This window comes from Lactuca sativa, chromosome 8 (assembly GCF_002870075.4).
Source record: "Lactuca sativa cultivar Salinas chromosome 8, Lsat_Salinas_v11, whole genome shotgun sequence".
Classification (NCBI taxonomy): domain Eukaryota; kingdom Viridiplantae; phylum Streptophyta; class Magnoliopsida; order Asterales; family Asteraceae; genus Lactuca; species Lactuca sativa.
In genome coordinates, this window is record NC_056630.2 from 304198716 (window position 1) to 304214009 (window position 15294).

Genomic DNA, 15294 nt, shown 5'->3' on the forward strand with positions numbered 1-15294 from the left:
ACTTCAACCGAAACCAAAGGTTCGGTCCAGAGACAGACTTCAACCGAAAGCCAAGGTTCGGTTCACAAGACGATTCCAACCGAAAGCAAAGGTTCGGTTCTGAAGTCAAAAGCGAACAAGACTCTAAGGTCAGTCCCTCCAATAATCAAAAGCAAAAGGGTCACCTAGAGACTCCAGTCAAGAAGCTATCTCCATCTAAACCCACTTCTTTTACCTCTTCTAATTCGTCTACCAATTCATCTCAATCTTACTCTAATGCAAATTCTGTCCGTTCTCATCCGTCAGCTGAACAAAAGGGAAAGCAGAAGGTCAATGAATCCAAACCAGAGTCCAAACCGAACGCACCCAATCCTAACAAAATAAAAGTTTTTACCATTAAAAAGAAAGATGAAACAACTCTAATTAAACGAACATATCTAGTTGACATCTCTCTTGTTGTTCCCGTTCCCATGAAAAGCTCACGTGGACCCAAGAAACTTTGGGTTCCTAAATATGCCTGATTTTTGCAGGTTATAAGTGACGAGCAGTTTGACGAAGAATGGTACATCGATAGTGGCTGCTCGCGTCACATAACAGGGAGGAAAGAGGAGCTCAGGGAATACAGATCTCTTGCAAATGGTGGCAACGTCAACTTTGGAAATAACTCTTTCGGCACCATAAAAGGATACGGAATGATAACAAATGGGGACTTTACTATAAGGAAGGTGGCTTATGTGGAAGGACTCCAACACAACCTCATCAGTGTATCTCAGCTTGTTGGAGGTACAGGTCTCAAAGTCTCATTCGATGATGAAGGTTCTGAAATCATAGAGAAAAAGACAAAGAAAGTGATTCTCAAGTCAGAGCGAAAGGGTGAAATGTTTCCTCTAAACATGAAACCCATCAAAGGAAACCCAGCCATATGCCTGTTATCAAAAGCTCAATCCGACGAAAGCTGGTTGTGGCACCGAAGACTCTCTCATCTCAATTTTAAAGATATCAACCGACTTGTCACTGGAGGTCATGTTAGGGGTCTTCCATTGCTCAAGTTCGACAGAGAGCATTTGTGTGCTGCATGTGAAATGGGGAAGCAGAGTCGTCAAAGTCACCCATCTGTAATCAACACAAAAGTTGTTGAACCACTCGAATTACTTCATATCGATTTGTGTGGTCCTTCATCTATCGAAAGCATCGGTGGTAGCAAGTATATTCTTGTTATTGTTGATGACTTTTCACGATTTACATGGGTGTTCTTTCTAAAGCTCAAATCTGAAGCGAATCAAAAGTTGAAAGTGTTTATCAAGCAAATTGAAGTGCAGCTCAAGAAAGTCGTTTGCAACATCAGGAGCGACAATGGTCTTGAATTCAAGAACAGGGAGTTTGAAGAATTTCTTGCAGAAAAGGGAATTAGTCACAATTTCTCAGCTCCCTACACACCACAACAGAACGGAATAGTCGAAAGACGAAACCGATCTTTGTGTGAAGCTGCCCGAACTATGCTAAGTTTCGCTTCCTTACCTCTTTATTTTTGGGCTGACGCTATTTCTGCTGCTTGTTTTACACAGAACAGATCCTATCTCAACAAGCGATTCACGCTCATACCATATGAAATACTAAACAACAGAAAGCCCAATGTGAAATTTTTCTATGTGTTCGGCTCAAGGTGTTTCATCTTTAACTCTAAAGAACACCGCAACAAGTTTGATGTCAAAGCCGACGAGGGAATTTTTCTGGGTTACTCGCCCACATCCAAGGCGTACAGGGTCCTAAACAAGCGTTCGAGAAGAATTGAAGAGACATACTACGTGACCTTTGACGATAGCTATATCAAGAAGCTACAGGCCAAAGAAGACACCGCTGGGGAAATCTTTCCTCAAACTAGCCAAGTCACAGTCTCGATCGCTAACTTATATGATAAATTTCTGGAACTCTTTGACGAAGCAGAGAAAGCTTCTCTCTCAGAAGCAGGCGCAGCAGACAACAAAGTTGATCATATGAAGCGAATTGTCGAAGATGCTGCAAGAAGAATGCATGAAGGAGGATCGCCCACTGATGACCCTCCATCCAACAATGCTTCAGTCGAGGGGGAGCCAAGCTCACATGTCGAGGGGGAGCCAATTTCTACAACTCCAACTGAAGGTACCTCTCCAACCGAAGGTGCTTCAACGCCTGAAAGCTCAGTACCACAAGAAACCCCTGAACCTCAAAGTTCTCAAAGCATATCAATCGAGGGAGAACATGATGATATGACGCTTGATTACGATAGCCAATCTAAGCCAGAAGAAATGATTAACGCTGAACTAGATCCAACCTTTGATCCAAATTACCCTCCTCTTATCAAATGGACTAGAGATCATCCTATCTCTCAAGTAGTTGGTGATGTATCTGAAAAGGTTCTGACCCGATCAAAACTGAAGGAAAAACAGACATCCTTATTTTCAAAGGTTGAGTTTTGTATGTTTAACTCATTCGTATCAAAAGTTGAACCGAAGACAGTTAACACTGCCCTCGATCACTCTGATTGGGTGCAAGCAATGCAAGATGAACTAAACGAATTTGAAAGGAACAAAGTCTGGCGCCTCATTCCAACTCCTCCAGATGCTTCGGTTGTTGGTCTCAAATGGGTTTTTAGGAACAAAATGCACAAGGAAGGTAATGTCATAAGGAACAAGGCTCGTCTGGTGGTAAAGGGATACTGTCAGGAGGAAGGGATAGACTATGAAGAGACTTTTGCTCCAGTAGCTAGGCTAGAATCTGTTAGAATATTTCTGGCTTATGTTGCTCACAAAAACATTGAAGTTTTCCAAATGGATGTCAAATGTGCATTTCTCAATGGAGAACTCAAAGAAACTGTGTATGTGGAGCAACCTCCTGGGTTCGTGAACGAAAAGTATCCAAACCATTGCTATATTCTGGATAAAGCGGTGTACGGTCTCAAACAAGCTCCGAGGGCCTGGCAAACCCACGCGAACCTCACATGCTTGCTGTGAAGAACATCTTACGCTATCTCAAGTGAACCTCCTCTCTAGGTCTATGGTATCCATCCAACTCAGGCTTCTTCGTTCAAGCCTATTCTGATGCTGACCTTGGAGGATGTGGACTCGACCGTAAAAGCACAACTGGTGGCTGTCAATTCCTTGACGGGAAGTTGGTCAGCTGGAAATCCAAGAAACAAACGTGTGTGTCGTTGTCTACTGCCGAACCGGAATACATTGCCGCTGCATCCTGCACATCACAAGTGATTTGGATCCAGAGTCAACTTCGAGACTATGGACTCAATATGAAGAAGATCCCACTATATTGTGACTCTGAAAGTGCAATTAGGATCTGTCATAACCCAGTACAGCACTCTAAAACCAAACACATAGCACTAAGGTATCACTTCATCAAAGATCACGTGGGAATGGAAACGTCGAAGTTCACTTTGTAAGAACCACTGATCAACTGGCTGACGTCTTTACCAAAGCTCTTCCTGAAGCATCATTCAATAAAATATTGCAAGGGCTAGGTATGATGGAATCAGAGTCAGTACCTCATACTACCTCTCAACCTCAAACGTAAGAAGCGAAACCAACCGAACGTTCGGGTTCGGTTCAACCATCTGCCTCGCTCATTACTTCAAAGGTAGTTTTTCTCTGTTGTATATTTCTTGTAGAATTTTGTTTTTCTTTGTGTTAAAAATTTTTTCTTTTCACTTGCATATCTAAATTCCTTGTTTTCTCAAAAATTTTCAAAACCGAAACCTACCGAAGGTTCGGGTTCGGTTTTTCAAAATTTTCCTGAACCGAAACCAACCGAAGGTTCGGGTTCGGTTTTTCAAAATTTTCTATAACCGAAACCAACCGAACGTTCGGGTTCGGTTTTTCATATTCTTTCCAAAGTTTTTTTTTAGTCTTATTTTTTCTTACTTATTTTTTTTTCTCACTTCCTTTTTTTATTTTTCTTTTATTTTTTTTATAACTTTCAAAAACTCCAAAAATATTTTTTTTCTTGTTTGTTCGTTCGTTTATGGGGATATCATTGCTGAATTACTTAAGTGTCCCTAGAAGCATGCTGTTGTATGTGTCCCAAGCCTCATAAGATTTTGAATAATAGCCTTCATGACCTGGTATACACAAACCTTGTCTTCCCAATAAGGCTAACACATTTATTCTCATCGTGAGCTACCTCATTCTTTTCTCACATGAGTTAAGAGTTTCCTGCTTGGTCCTTATTTTCGCAGCAGAGGTACTTTGTTCTCTTACACCATCTCCATCTTACTTCTCCACTACATTCGTTTCATCAACGTAACCCTTGAGACTCTCAGAAATTACCACTGAGGTTTATGGTTACACAACATCTGTGTTTATGATCTTAGTTTCGTGTCACTACGAACTGAGTGAAACCCAAAATTCAACACCTAATGAATTGACGGTGAACAATTAATTTGCTCAAGTTTTCACCAACGGATTGACGAATGTACCCTCCTGAAATCTCAAATTTTCTTTTGTGTGATTCCTATGAAATTGTTAAACACCATAACATTTCTTCCCAAGGGATCCAATTTTAAATTTTTATCTGAGATTTTATATTAATCCAAGCCAATACAAAATAAATTCCTACCTACTTGTTCAACAGGCTACACTGGTCTCACAAGTACTTTGTTCGCTTTCTTTCTTATTTCAAGAACAGAATTGATGAATCAAAGCGAAAGCCACCCTTAATTAGCCTAATTAAAAGAAGCCTTTCAACATTTATTAATAAGTGTTTGATCGTAATTCAATGAGAATCCACTCTAACACTTTAAGGTCTCTCTTGACTTTGAAGGAAGAGATTCGTGCCCGGGATCATCAGTTTCGTGTCATTATTGACATCACAGAATATCCTTAAAAGCGTTGCTTTATTTCTTTTTCTTTTACACTCTTTGCACGAAAATCTTTGATTTTCCCAAATTCCGTTGCTAATTATTTACAGGCTGTATTATTACCCGGTGGTTAATTATGAAGTTGTGGTCAAAAACAATCCACGTGGGTGTTTAATTCAAAAAGATGCCGTTTAAAAGGATAAGACGAAAGGTTGCTGACTCGGCGGGAGTTAAAGGGATTGAAATTCAAACGACGGTAAAAAAAAAGGGGGGGGGCGCGTGTGAATATGGAACGGCCATGCTTTTACTGACAACGTGGACGCGTGTGCGAAATCCAAGCGTCATATCTCTGGCAATTAAAGGCGCGTGCGGATTTGAAGCGATTTTCTTCTGAAACGGCGCTTGTTGGGTAGCGTGATCCTAGGATTCTGACAATCTCTCTCCTACGTGATCATTGCATAGAAGATATGAAACGATTTTTCTCTCTCCAATCCCTCACTATAAAAGGCAGTCCACAAAACCTTTTACCTCTTTACTGCCTCCGAAATTTCTCAAGAGCAAAAACTCCCAAACAGCTTCACTGGTTATCATCTTCTCCAATTCTTCAACAATGGCTGAATCTTCTTCCGTCCATGCTACTTCACAGATACTCCCCATCCGCCCACAACAATGTCTGGTTATTGATCTTAACCCACTGGCGTACGATTCCTACATGTCGCCGGTCATAGAATGTTTGAAGTACTCCCAACTTGCTCCTGCACTCTCAAGAATCGAATCTGTGCCAATGGTGGCCCTATCACAGGTCTACGCGACTGCTTACTATGACAAGGCCGTCGACCGGGTATTTTTCGAGCTTGCAGAACACAAGACTTCCGTTTCACACCAACGTTTCTGCACCATGCTGGGGTTTGCCGTTGATCCTACAAGAGTCCATCCGGAGACGATTCCGGTTGGGATGCTGTTTAGCATGTTTTACAACGTGGGGTACACGGAGGTCCTAACCTCTGTCGCAAAATTCAAGAACTCCTGTCTGCCGCCACAGTGGAATGGACTATTTACAGTCCTTTTCAAGGGCTTGTCGGAGAGGAGCTCAGGATCTGACGGTGCAAGTCGTCTCTTCCTGTCAATAATGTACGGGGTCTACAACGGGATTAACCTTGACTATGGGTGGGTCCTATGGCAACAGCTCATCCAGAGCCTCTCTTCATCATCCCGACACTCTGAGGTGTCGTTGGCCCGGTTCTGGATCTTAATTACAAGATGGGCCATGGACAAGTTTGATGTTCCTACTGCTGACGGTGCATCGATGTCTTCTGTTAGTACGTTCCATACCAAGAAGATCATCGTCTCAGATGCATCGAAATTTTTTTTCATTGGCTCCATCCCGGAGACAATGTATGGCGGCGTGCCATCTGACAGCAGGTTGATTCGGACGATCAAGGAGTTTAGGCCAACTGGTCCTAGGGAACTGACACAGGATATGCTCAGATCGATCCATGATGCAGACAAACCGACCAACAGGGACAAAAAGGCTGAAAAAGGGAAGCAAGCGACCAAAGCTCCAAAGGGTCCTTCTCCCAAGAAGAGGAAACAACCGAAGGTTGCACAGTCCCCACAGCCGAAGAGGAGGAAGACGCAACAGAAGCGAAAGCTTGTAATTCCCTCTTCTTCCAGTAACTCTGAGGGTGAGAGTTCCGATTCCGAAGGCTCTCAAGGAGACGAATCTCCTCAACGAGGCAACACACCACCTCGGTCCCCTACCCCAGATATGGAACTTCATAATTCCCCAGTTCCTTCACCTCCACCTACTATTCCTACTTCCATTCCCACCATAAACCCCACTATTCCACCAACATCTTTCCCTATACCACCACCCATTTTCACAACTGCCACCGAAACACCACCAGTAACCGAAACCCCTCCCGTAACCGAACCACCACAAACCGCAACACATACAACCGAACCTACCCACACTCAACCACCACCCAATTCTCAAACTCAACATACCCCAACCACAACACCCCTAGCTTCACCACCCCCTCCATCTCCAGAAAATGCCTCTGATGGCGACGATACTTACCTTGGTGGGGAAAACATGAACTTTGATTTGGTCTACTATAGTCCGTTTCAAGTTCAGAGTGATGAGGAGGATGATGCTCCAGTGACAAAGAAGCATCTCAAAGAGCTTCACGAGAAGGTTGATCTACTTCTCGCCTCCTCTTCCAACCAGCAGTCCTCTCTTTCTGAAGTTGCCCTTCAGAAAATTGTTGATGCCTTCTCCCGGGCTCAACATGATTCGATGGCCTCAGCAACTGCTGCGATTGATGCCTCCACCAGAGCGTGTGAGGCTGCGACCGAAAAAGTCGATAAACTATTCTCCGACGCTACTGTCCTGTTGAAGTCTTTGCAGGAAAGCGCCGACGCCACTAAGACAACTTTGGAACCAATTGTTCAGCAGTTGGCCAAGTTCGTCTCAACGGAGTTGACTTCGTTCGCTGCCCTTCGCCAAAACCTAAGCGACGACAACTCGGCACTTCGTGCCTCCATCGATGCCCGCCTCGCTAAACTACAAGAGGATCTGGCAGCTGGAAATTCTTTGATGGACGTTCTGGCGAACAAAACAACCGCCCTCAAGGTCAAGAGCACGCAACTTTCCAACTCCGAACAACAATTGGAAGCTCTTCGATCCGAAAGGGAGGTGATCAAAACGTGTGTTTCGGATGTCCACGCAGCATTATCCAACATCCTGGAAGCACACGATCCCATTCTAAACCATTCGGTGAGGCGTACCCTCGCTGAAAAACTCTCTCCGGCCATGGACCTTTTCAGCAAAATCGAAGGCCTACCGAGTTTCGTGTCGATTCCAAAACAAGGGGGAGATGAGAAGAAAGGATCGAAACCACCTCCTTCCTCCAAAGCTACTCACACAACCGAACCACCTCCGACTGGTCATGCTTCGGGTTCGGGTGTGAAGAACAAGGGCAAAAACATAGCTGAGGAAGAAGATGAAGATGAAGAAAAGGAGACCATTGCTGACATGTTGAAACGAAAGAACAGTCGCAATGCTGACGATGATGCCAATCGTGTGGCGCGAGAGGCTGAAGAAGCCGAACGCAAGCAAAAGGAAGCCCACGATCTCCTTGAGAGCCGAAAGACTCTTTTCCCTGCCTGGACTAGGGAACGTTTAATTAAAGAGGCCATAGAAACTCCCAGCATATTATGGCTCGAGCCGGTTATCTCGTTCGACTGCAACAACACTGTCGATTCGCAGTTCGACATGCCGCTGACTCGAAAGGCGTTCATCTTCCACGCCTTCTCTAACATTTTTGAAGTCCCACATCCGAACGATGAGCTTGAAAGGGAGCTCATTGACTTCTATCTGGCGGCTGGTCGTCCTCAATACCTTACCTGGAGCGCCCAGAAGATTGTGAACGTTCGGGTGCTGAAACCTTATGCCGTGGGGAGATTCACAAACGTTAAGTTCAAGCTCATTCGAGGATCTGCAAGAACTGCTCATCTTATCTCCCTGGCGGATCTACCGAACCTAAATCCTCATGATTGGATTGTCCTGTATAATATCCTTTTGACTAATGAAGCCGAATATGGTCCCATTATAGACCATGTCAAAAGGATGTTAGCCTGCTACATCATGGAGGTTGCCCTAATGGATCAGGAGGTCGCCACAGTCTTCAAGAAGAAACCGAAGATAGCTCCTGTGGGATCGGCCAGTGATCTCAACCAAATGAAAATGGGCAAGATCGACCCGAGATGCAACTCGGTTATGTTCACTAGAGCCGAAGGACAGAAATGTCTCTTCGCTTTAGCTGACAAACACCTTTACACCACAGCTTGTTTGGAGCATGTGTTATTGATTATCAAACGGTGTAAAGAGAACTCGGCTGATGACATCAAGTACTTCAACGACATGATCAATTGGTACATCCGGTTTAGACAGACCATTCTCTCCATCACCAAGTGTCTGTTTAGCACCGTGAAGAAGAAGGTACCTGCTTCAGCTGCTGGCCCAAGTAACAAGTGAAGGTCTCGCTCCAAATTGACGCAAAGGGGGAGAGTGTTGGGCTGAAGATTATTTTGAAGATTGCGTCTTTTGGGCTCGATAATATAGCTGTTTTATATTCCGGTTTGGGCCTGTCCAACCGAGAGCCATTTATGTATTGTATATAAGTTCATGCTTGCATGCATATTAGGTTAAAGATTTAGAGCTTAACGATAGTATTTCCAGGTTTCTTTAATCGTTCTTGTAACCTACCAATCCTCTACAGTTGATGTTCTTAATCGAGCTCTTCTGAGGATTTTGTTTAATTATTCGACTCGTTTGATTCCATCTTGCCTTGTTCTTATTATTGCGTTCTTACAGTTTTATATTTACATACTTGTTCAAGATCTAATCGATCTTCATAGATTAAAGGTTATTTTAATCACATCAGATGAGTTTATAAAACTCTTTGATCGATTAGATCTTATAACAGGTAAATCAAAAAAACGGAGAACAGTAAGATAAAGCACAAGAATGAATCTGAATACGTCGAATGATTCAATTGATTCAATCCTCAGCAAAGCTCGATGATGAACTTCCGATGAAGAGGATTTTAGGGTTACAAAAGATTAGAACAATGAACGCTATTAAATTATCTATCAAATCTTTCGTTCTAGGATGCATGCAAGCATCTATATATAAAACCCTACAAAATAACTCACGGATGGACAGGCCCATACCGGAGACTAAACTGGACTAACTATCGAGCGCAAGACGCAACACCTTCTGGACCTAACAATCTCCCCCTTTGCGTCAATTGGAGCGAGACTATCACTTCTTCTTGCTGGGTCCAGCTGCAGGGACCTTCTTAGTGGTTTCAAATAGACGAGGGATAAGAGAGAGGACTGTCTGTCTGAAGCGAATGTACCACTGAATCATGTCATCGAAGTACTTCTTGCCGTCTGCTGAGTTTTGCTTGCAACGATCAAGGATTCCTAAAACATGTTCCAGGCATGCAGTGGTGTAGAGATGTTTATCTGCCAAAGTGAACATGCATTTTTGGCCTTCGTTTCTAGTAAACATGATAGAATTACTTTTCGGGTCAATCTTTCCCATCAGTATCATGTTCAGATCACTTGCAGAGCCAACAAGAGAAATAGTGGGCTTTTTCATGAAAATGCTAGCGATCTCCTGATCCATCTTGGCAACTTCCATGATGTAGCAAACAAGCATCCTCTTGAAGTGATCAATTATCGGACCATACTCCGCTTCACTTGTAAGAAGGATGTTGTGCAAAATTATCCAATCATGTGGATTCAAATTGGGAAGATCATCAAGAGAAATGGCATGTTCGGTCTTAGCAGAACCCTTCAGCACCTTGAACCGAATGTTCGTGAAGTTCCCTTCTCGAAACGGCTTGAGGACCCGAACGTTAACAATCTTCTGAGCGCTCCAAGTTTGATATTGTGGTTGGGCAGCCCTCAGATAGAACGCTACCAGATCCCTATCAACCTTTGGATGAGGATGAGGGATATCTGCAACGTTGTCAAATGCATGGAAGATGAAGGTCTTTCGGCTCAGTGGCATGTCGAACTGAGAATCGACAGAGTTGATGCGATCCAGTGAAATCATCAGTTCGAGCCACAAAATGCTTGGAGTCTCAATCGCTTCCTTCAAAAGCTTCTCAAGAGTCCACGGAGGAAAAAGGTTTTTCCTACTCTCAAGAAGGTCATGAGCCTCTTTAATATTTCTTTCAGCTGCCTCAGCCTCTCTGGCAACCCGAGCGCTCATATCAGCATCCTTATCGCGACCTTGCTTTTTCAAGAGATCTGCAATCGTCTCTTTGTCGTCGTCACTATCTTCAGCAATTTGCTTCCCTTTTTCTTTGACACCCGAACCTGAGGCTTGACCTGTTGAAGGAGGTTCGGTTGTTTTTGTTGTTGTAGAAGTGGGAGGCGGTTGAGATACATCCTCTCCCCCTTGTTTCGGAATGGACACGAAATCAAGGAGCCCTTCAATTTTGCTCAGGAGAGAAAGGGCAGGAGCAAGCTTTTCTGCGAGATCACGCCTCACTGAGTAATTCAGTATTGGATCATGTGCTTCCAGGATGTTTGAAAGGGCTGCGTGGACATCCGAAACACATGATGAAATCACTTCTCTTTCAGATCGAAGAGATTCAATCTCCTTTTGAGAATTGGAGAGTTGAAGATTCTTGACCTTGAGAGCAGTGGTCTTTCGAGCGAGAGCGTCCATGAGAGAGTTCTCGGCAGCTAGATCTTCATGTAGCTTAGTTAGGCGCTCCTCAATGGTCGCATTAAACGATGAGTTGTCGTCGGTGAGAGTTTGACGAAGAGTGGCGAAGGACTGCAGTTCTGAGACAACGGAGGTAGCCAGCTTGTTGATAATGGGGTCAAGCTTCGTTTTATTGGCATCGGCAGTTTCCTGTAAAGACTGAAAAAGAGAAGAAGCATCAGCAAATAGTTTTTCGACTTTTACAGTCGCAGCAGCACATGCCTTGGTGGAGGCATCAATAGAGGCAGTGGCTGAGCTGATGGAGGCTTCATGAGCCTTAGTGAAAGCATCAACAATCCCCTGAATAGCAGCCTCGGAGATGGTAGATTGTGATGAAGAAGAGGAGGAAGCAATGAGAGAATCAATCTTCTCGTGAAGCTCCTTGAGATGCTTCTTGGTAACAGGAGCATCATCATCATCGTCACTCTGCACCCAATACGGACTGTAATAGACCGAATCAAATGTCATGTTCTCCCCACCAAGAAATGGTTCTTCATTCTCTGCGGAGTGAGCAGGAGATGAGGGGGGAGGTGAGGGTGGAGGCTCAGTAGTTCTAATAACTCACAAAAAAATATATATGTAATATATATAATCTGATTATATCAATCTAAAAGAAAGAGGATTAGTTCACAATTAATGGGTTAATTATATACAAATTATGAGGCTTAATGATCAAAACCGTCACCTTGATTAGGCTAGTTAAATACGAGCAAATGAAAGGGTTTCGCTGGTTATAGAGTTAGGCATTATATATAGCATGAAAAATCAATTGGAAACCCCACTGGAATTGTGAAAAAAGATGAAGAATCAAGGGAGAAATCGGGTGTTGAATTTCTTGAAGATTTTCGGAGTGTTTCTTGAAATTGAGGTAATGTAACGTGATTTAAGTTTGATATTGTTGTTTGGATAGATTTACATGCATGATAGGTGTATTTTGGTTCCACTTGTTGTCTTGATTCAACCCACACTAGTAGTAATTTGACAAAATCTAAAAATAGAGTTTTTAAAAATAAAACCTGCAACTCGTATGGTCATAGAATTATTGCAAAATTTTTACGGGAATATGTCAACAAAAGGTGGAGATGCTTTGTGGTAATTTTAAAAGAATTAATTTACATACTTTTTCGAAGATGCGTTATATTCAAAAATGGCAGTAGGTAAATTTGTTTGCGGGTAAAGAAGATGACTGTCCGGGTATATTTCTTTTGGGTGGGTGGAATTGTTTTCCGGTGTTTTAAAATAAATTATTTACAATTTTAAAACCAAAATATAGTAGAAGCTTACTGGTTAATGAAGGTGATTAAACCCAAGGTCGTGTGATCAATCCTTGGGCACGTCTCCTTTTATTTCAGTTTTTTTTTGTGCAAAATGAATCGTATTCTTTTACTTTCTTATATTAATATTTACACAAATGATCCTTACCTTTTGAAAGGTTTGCTGAATCTAACCTTGTGCTTAATAAGCACGCATTTGTTGAAAGAAAAGTTAAGTTCATGAAACTTTAATTTTAGTCCCTGAAGTATTTTTTTTATGAGCTGGGGTCTTATTCAAAAGTTAAATACGACAACTTCACATGGTCGTATTTTTGGACGCTGTGAAGGTTTATTTATTTATTTATTTTTATTCACTTAATTATGTATCTATTTATTTTATATGTTCTTCTGAGAGTGGAATTCTATTAGTTTAGCAAATTAAATTAAATATGACATCATACGTTTGGATATCCGATTTATGCAATGTTGGCATATATTTAAGTAAGATTTTACAAATGTCGTAAATATGTTAGTAAATAATTATTGGTGGGTCGAACAAGATATGTGAATATCGGAACCAAAATGAGCACACATAGGATGTTTTTCTAGGAATGTTGCCTTAGAAAAAATTATTGGTGGAATGTAGGGTGCATGTAGCGTGACAAGATTTGGTTAAGACCTAACCGCCAACAAGGTGAGTTTTGTGTGAATTTTGTGGTTGCTTGCATGAAAAGTTGATTCTAAATTATTTGCAATTATATATTATTGTTGTTATTGCTATGATTATTTGTGTGAAAATTTTGTGAATTATTTCATATAAAAGGGTGAAAATGGTGGGTGACATAATGTGTCATCAAGGGTGGAAGAAACTAAAAGATTTATATTGATAAATTGTTGCATTATTTTTATTTTATTGACGTCAATATGCATGAAAACCACGAACTCACTAGGCCCTAGGCTTACCCATTAGAATCTTTAAATGCACGCAACCCAGGAAATAACGTAGCAAGTGGCAGCAGGAGTGGAAAGGATAAGGTTCAGACTTGAAGAAGGCGACAAGTTTTGAAGAAGACGTGGCGCACCAAGTGTTTAATTAAATTTCTAATTGCTTCCGCTATTATTATTAATAATTACTTTAGTATTTGAAACTTGATTTTTGGAAGTTTGGGACTATGTTAAGTTATATTTATATTTGAAATTTGGGGTGTTACAAGTTGGTATCAGAGCCAGGTTTAAGTAGATTAGTCGTTATTTAAACGCCTAACCTTAAATGGGAGGATCGGTACATCGCCTAATCTGGAATGCGTCTCGTTTGTAGGTACTCGGAAGGCAATCTGGAACCAACGACCCCACTCAGCCTCTCTGAACGGGATGAAGAAGACGAGGATGTGGAATCCGAGGTGGAGCCCGAAGAAGATCCTGAGGAAGAGCCCGAAGAAGATCCTGAGGAGGAGCCCGAAGAAGATCCTGAGGAGGAGCCCGAAGAAGACCCCGAGGAGGAACCCGAGGGAAATCACGTGGAGTACCATGCGAAGCAAAGATACGAAACGTTCCATATGCCTTATGTGGACTACACGCCAACTAGTCCTAGTACCTATTGGGATCGACTTTATAAAGATGAAATGCCACAGGCACAGCTCGAGATTCACAGTTTGAAAAGAAAGATTGAAGAGATAGATGAACATAGGTCAAGGCTCGTACAGGAGAACCAAATAAGGGTTGATGCTGCTGAGAAAAGTAAACGCAAGATACGCAGGTTGGAACAGGAGGTGTTAGAGCTAAGGAAACCGACTATCACTAAGTTGTGGGAAGGGTTTGTGGCTTGGGCAAAACAAGCCAAGGCCACGACTTACGGATTCCTAGATAAGGTGGTTGGAAGAGAACCACCTCAGGCCGAGGTGTTGGTCATTCAAAGTGGTCCCGGAGATCAAAAAGCTAAAAAGATAAGGAAGTACTTGAAGGAGGGAAAGAGAATATTGAAATATGATGACATCGTTTTTAAAAATTAGAAAGTAGGAGTGCAATGATTTGTCCTTTTTTTTATTTCTCTTGGTTGTTGGCTTGAGTGACTTGATGTGAACAAGACGTATGTCTATTTTTGAAGTTTTAATAATTTGGAATAAAATTTATGTTTGTTATACTTATTGTGTTATAAACATAAATATGTAGTTGATATGTCTTCACGAAGATCTGGGAGGTTCACTAGGGTCACTCCGAAGGAAGAGCGCATCCCAATTGGAGTTTATGTTAGAGCACCAGGAGATGTTCTAGAAACCCCACTGAACCCGAACGCTAGTCGTGGACGGGGCCAAGGAAGAGGTAGGGGTAGAGGAAGAGGCCGAGGTGCTGTTACAACACTGATACCTGTACAATCGGCCCATGGTAGCTCTGGATCCCACCGCGGTCGAGGTCGAGGTCGTGGAAGGGGTCGTGCGGCAAACACGATCACTAGAGAGGAGTTGGCTGATGAGATTGCTCGAGCAATTCGAGACACCTTACCAGATGTAGTTGCTCAGGCACGAGAAGCAATAATGGGTGAGTATGAAGGTAACTTGGGTGGAGGTGAAGAGGACTACGAGTACAGTACACCAAATATGAGTCGTGAACCAAGTATTGCACAACCCACAAGGCATCATGGAAACCACGATCGGTGGGATTGTAGTTACAAGACGTTCATGAACTGCAAGCCACCCATTTTTAACGGAGAAATTGATCCCATTTTGTCATCAACATGGATTATGGAGATTGAGGGAACATTCGATACTAGCAAGTGTGCGGATGAGGACAAGGTGATTTATGCTGCGACAATGCTAAAAGGGGAGGCAATACATTGGTGGGGCATGGTGAAGGAGGTTAGGGGGCGTGAGGCGGCCAAGAATATGTCATGGGATGAGTTCCTAAGAATTTTTAAAGAAAAGTTTTGCCCTCGT

General features: G+C 42.5%; 1 protein-coding gene across 1 annotated transcript; it reads left to right on the forward strand.

The window, feature by feature from the left end:
- Positions 1-13665: 13665 nt before the first annotated feature.
- LOC111913693 (uncharacterized) lies at positions 13666-14373 on the forward strand. Its single transcript, XM_023909408.2, has one exon. It carries the CDS (start codon positions 13666-13668, stop codon positions 14371-14373), a length of 708 nt encoding a protein of 235 aa, XP_023765176.2.
- The last annotated feature ends 921 nt before the right edge of the window (positions 14374-15294 follow it).